Genomic DNA, 5,000 nt, shown 5'->3' on the forward strand with positions numbered 1-5,000 from the left:
CGCACGTTAAAGATCCCGTAATCCATGTCAGCGTTCGGTGGGTTATGGAAGCAAGAACATACCCAGCATGCACACCCCCAAAAACGGAGTATGGCTGTCTACATGGCGGGATAAAAACGGTCATACACGTAAAATCCCACTCATGTGCATACGAGTGAACGCAGAAGAAGAAGATTATGTTCATAGTCTATTAGGTTATTGTCTCGTGTTGTTTACTTTATCATTAGATAAAGTTTTGTTTCTTTTGTTTATTACTACGCCTCCAAGTGTTTGTTGTTACGTGTGAATCCCATGGTAGTGCATGGTCATCGCTCCTCCTTACCCATTTTTGGGTTTGTGACAGCGTGTTCGACGCACCGGATGGGTCCTGCGAGGGGTGACAGATCCTGAGAGTGTATCAGACCACATGTACCGTGTCGCCATGACAGCAGTTCTAGCTCCGCCCCCTCTGAATGCAGACAAGTAAGTGTTCACAGCTGATTGGGCAATGATGGATATATATATATATATATATATATATATATATATATATATATATATATATATATATAAAATAAATAAAACAAAGTTGAAAAACAACACCTATTTTATTAAACAAAAAAATAAAATCTGAATTTTCGCTGCCACCTGGCAACTTGGTCACAGACTACACAGTACACTGATAACAGATATATATATATATATATATATATATATATATATATATATATATATATATACTAGCACTGGATTAGATCATGTTTGGATAAATCAGTTCACTTTTAGTGTTAAAAGATAAAAGTATGCTATAGCCAAGAAGCTTGAAAATGAATATAAATACGTATGTAAAATTTTGGAAACAGAAACAAAACAGTTCATCTAAGTTAGAATTTTACAAGAATGCTGTGACAAAGTATAAAATTTGAACTGAATTTAAAAGATACAGCAAATACACGACACAGGAAAAGCGCTGACTATGTTACGAATCAGAGCCCATGACTTACAAATCAAACAGGGAAGATATAAAAAAATGCACTGAAAGAGCAAAGACTGTGTGAAACCTTAAAGTTTAGAAGGTGGGATACACGTTTTAGACGATTGTGTAAAAATTAAATACAGCACTTAGACTAAGACACAGATTCCTAATCAATATGATAATGTCATCCGGATGCAAAACCAAGTGAATTGATCCTTCTAACAGAACTGCAGCCAAAGGCTGGCGAAATTTGTTCGCGAATGTTTCTCTTCTTGATATGTTCATGTTTATGTTTGATTGTGTCTTATAAATGTTAAGGTTTTATGATAATAAAAAGTATTCTGTTCTGTTCTGTATATTGATTATTTTTTCCTCCTCAATTAACTCTCTCCATACGAACGGCGAAAGAGACAACGTTAACAGAGTTTCATCCCAATTACCATCATCAAAATATTGCAAGCGAAACGCTCTGATACCGAAGAGGTGAATGTTGACAAAGAATACCACAGTTCTGACGACGGAAGCTAAAGGTTGGGTCATTCAGGCACCCACTGGACATCCGAGGGGTCTGTGTAGAGGAGAAGAGAGGACTGGCCGTACTGAGTGAGTTAAGACAGAAGGAGAAATGTTCACAACAAGGCGTGGACGTTCACTCCGCCAGTCACACAGAGGAGTGGAGGGGAAGAAATGTGGATATAGCCAGCAGTCACTCATTGTAGAATTTCAGAATTCCAGATATGTATATATATTCTTTTTTCTTTAATATGTAATGTGGAAACATTGTATAGGCTGTATTTTGCTTTATTGAGTTTTATGTGTACATCAAAACGTGTGTGTATGGATGCAAATATTTTCAATTGATTCATAGAATGGGTTTTTTTGTTTTTTAAAAAGATTTTAGTATGTATATAAAGAAAAAAAGGTGCATGTGCAAACATATATATATATATTTTTTTAATTGTTCATTGTAAAGACTCAGTTTTGAAAGCATTGTGAGTTTAAGATAATTGTAATGGAAAACTTCAATGATAAGCATAACAGTTAGATAGATAGATAGAAACTAAGATAGATTGAGTGAGAAAGGGAGAGAGAGGGAGAGAGAGAGGCTAAAAAAAAAAGTGCACAGAGAGAAATAATATCAGCATGTTTATACCACATATTTGTGCTTATTTAAAATTGTATAATGCAGATCACCCAGAAACACACACACACACACACACACACACACACACACACACACACACACACAACGCAACGCAACGCAACGCAATGCAACGCAACGCAACACCACGCAACACCACCACACACAACACCATCACACACCACACACCACACACACAACACACCACACACACACAACACACCACACACACACCACACAACACACCACACACACCACACAACACACCACACAACACACCACACACACCACACAACACACCACACACAACACACCACACACACCACACAACACACCACACACACCACAACACACCACACCACACAACACACCACACACACCACACAACACACCACACACAACACACCACACACACCACACAACACACCACACACACCACAACACACCACACACACCACAACACACCACACCACACCACACAACACCACACAACAACCACAACACACCACACAACACCACACAACACCACACCACACCACACACCACAACACAACACACCACCACACACCACAACACAACACACCACCACACAACACACCACAACACAACACAACACAACACAACACCACACCACACCACCTCACACCACACCACACCACACCACACCACACAACACCACACCACACCACACAACACAACACAACACCACACCACACCACACCACACCACACCACACCACACCACACGACACCACACCACACCACACCACACCACACCACACCACACCACAACACAACACAACACAACACAACACAACACCACACCACACCACACCACACCACACCACACCACACCACACCACACCACACCACAACACAACACAACACAACACCACACCACACAACCCCACACAACACAACACAACACCACACAACACCAGCCAACACCACACAACACACAACACCACAACACACAACACCACACAACACAACACCACACAACACCACACCACACAACACAACACAACACAACACAACACAACACCACACAACACAACACAACACCACACAACACAACACAACACCACACAACACAACACAACACCACACAACACAACACAACACAACACAACACCACACAACACCACAACACACAACACAACACAACACAACACAACACAACACCACACAACACAACACAACACCACACAACACAACACAACACCACACAACACAACACACACACACACACACATGCACTGACCCCCCACCCTCCATCCCCATGTCATGTCATATACAAGAATTTTGAATATATTTTCCTACCTACTTTAGTGCTTACCTGCAGTGTAGTGTGCTTGTCAGTAAATAATCATATTCAGCATATATTTGATTTTTAAACTGATATTTGATTTTTAAATGAACGATGATCTTTGTAGTTGCATTTTTTGTGAAGAGAGAGAGACAAAGAGAGAGGGGATGAGAGAGAGTGTGTGTGTGAGCGTGGTGTGTGTGCGTGGTTGTGTGTGTGTGTGTGTGTGTGGGGGGGGGGGGGGGGGGGGGCTGGGGGGGGGGGGGGTAGATGTGCAATGCGGTTTGGCTGACTGAAATGGAGAGGCACGTAAATTTCAGTAATCTGTATATTTGTGTATAGCTATTTCCATTTGGTGCCATTTAATTTATCTTTTTATTTTCTATTCATTTTATTTGTTTGTTGTTTTCTTCTTGTGTTGGACATGTGCTGCTGCCAAAGAGAAAATCTCTGTACTGTACCAAAGTATAGACAATAAAGTTTGTGTATTGTGTATTGTATTGTATTGTGAAACACTCTTCACAACTGATCATCCTTTTTTATTCCAAGGTGTGTCAAGATGGCGCTGGTTCACGACATGGCAGAGTGCATAGTGGGAGATCTGACGCCACACGACAATGTCTCGAAGGAAGAGAAACATCGGAGAGAGGAGGTGAGAGCGGATGTAAGGGGAGATAAGAAGATAAGACCAGCTTCATTATCTAACGGGGTGCGATGACTGAGTGGTTAAAGCATCGGACTGTTCTTCTTCTTCTTCTTCTTCTTCTGCGTTCGAGGGCTGCAACTCCCACGTTCACTCGTATGCACACGAGTGGGCTTTTACGTGTATGACCGTTTTTACCCCGCCATGTAGGCAGCCATACTCCGTTTTCGGGGGTGTGCATGCTGGGTATGTTCTTGTTTCCATAACCCGCCGAACGCTGACATGGATTACAGGATCTTTAACGTGCGTATTTGATCTTCTGCTTGCGTATTACACACGAAGGGGGTTCAGGCACTGGTGGTCTGCACATATGTTGACCTGGGAGATCGGAAAAATCTCCACCCTTCACCCACCAGGCGCCGTCACCGTGATTGGAACCCGGGACCCTCAGATTGACAGTCCAACGCTTTAACCACTCGGCTATTGCGCCCGTCATTGGACTGTTCAATCTGAGGGTCCTGGGTTCAAAGGTTCAAATCCCAGTCGCAGGCACATTCGTTCTGCACATTGTCACATTCAGCTTGGTAAAAAATAGCTTATTTTAGAAAAACAGAAATGTTAAGCACACACTTTGGCATCTCTCTCTCTCTCTCTTTCTCTCTCATGCAGACACACACACACGCAGACACACACACACACACACACACACACACACATCTGGCTCTTAAGAATTCAAAAGGTGAATTGAACATGTGAAAAAAAGGTCTTTTGAGCTCTAGATTTCCAATCAAAAGTTCTGTGACGTGGTTCTGACAGCAGCAGCTCATAATGCTGGAGGAGTTGTACATTGACATATGATTACACCCCCGAAAACGGAGTATGGCTGCCTACATGGCGGGGTAAAAACGGTCATACACGTAAAAGCCCACTCGTGTACATACGAGTGAACGTGG

At 42.2% G+C, this 5,000-nt stretch overlaps 1 protein-coding gene across 1 annotated transcript in view; it reads left to right on the plus strand.

Moving 5' to 3' along the window:
- The window catches only part of LOC143276959 (5'-deoxynucleotidase HDDC2-like), a 13,683-nt gene that overhangs the window by 1,704 nt on the left and 6,979 nt on the right, over positions 1 to 5,000 (plus strand). Inside the window, exons 2-3 of the mRNA XM_076581651.1 lie at positions 344 to 462; positions 3,954 to 4,056. Coding sequence (XP_076437766.1) covers positions 344 to 462; positions 3,954 to 4,056 — 222 coding nt within the window. The remainder of the gene's footprint in view (positions 1 to 343; positions 463 to 3,953; positions 4,057 to 5,000) is intronic.

This window comes from Babylonia areolata, chromosome 33, assembly GCF_041734735.1.
Source record: "Babylonia areolata isolate BAREFJ2019XMU chromosome 33, ASM4173473v1, whole genome shotgun sequence".
Lineage (NCBI taxonomy): Eukaryota > Metazoa > Mollusca > Gastropoda > Neogastropoda > Buccinidae > Babylonia > Babylonia areolata.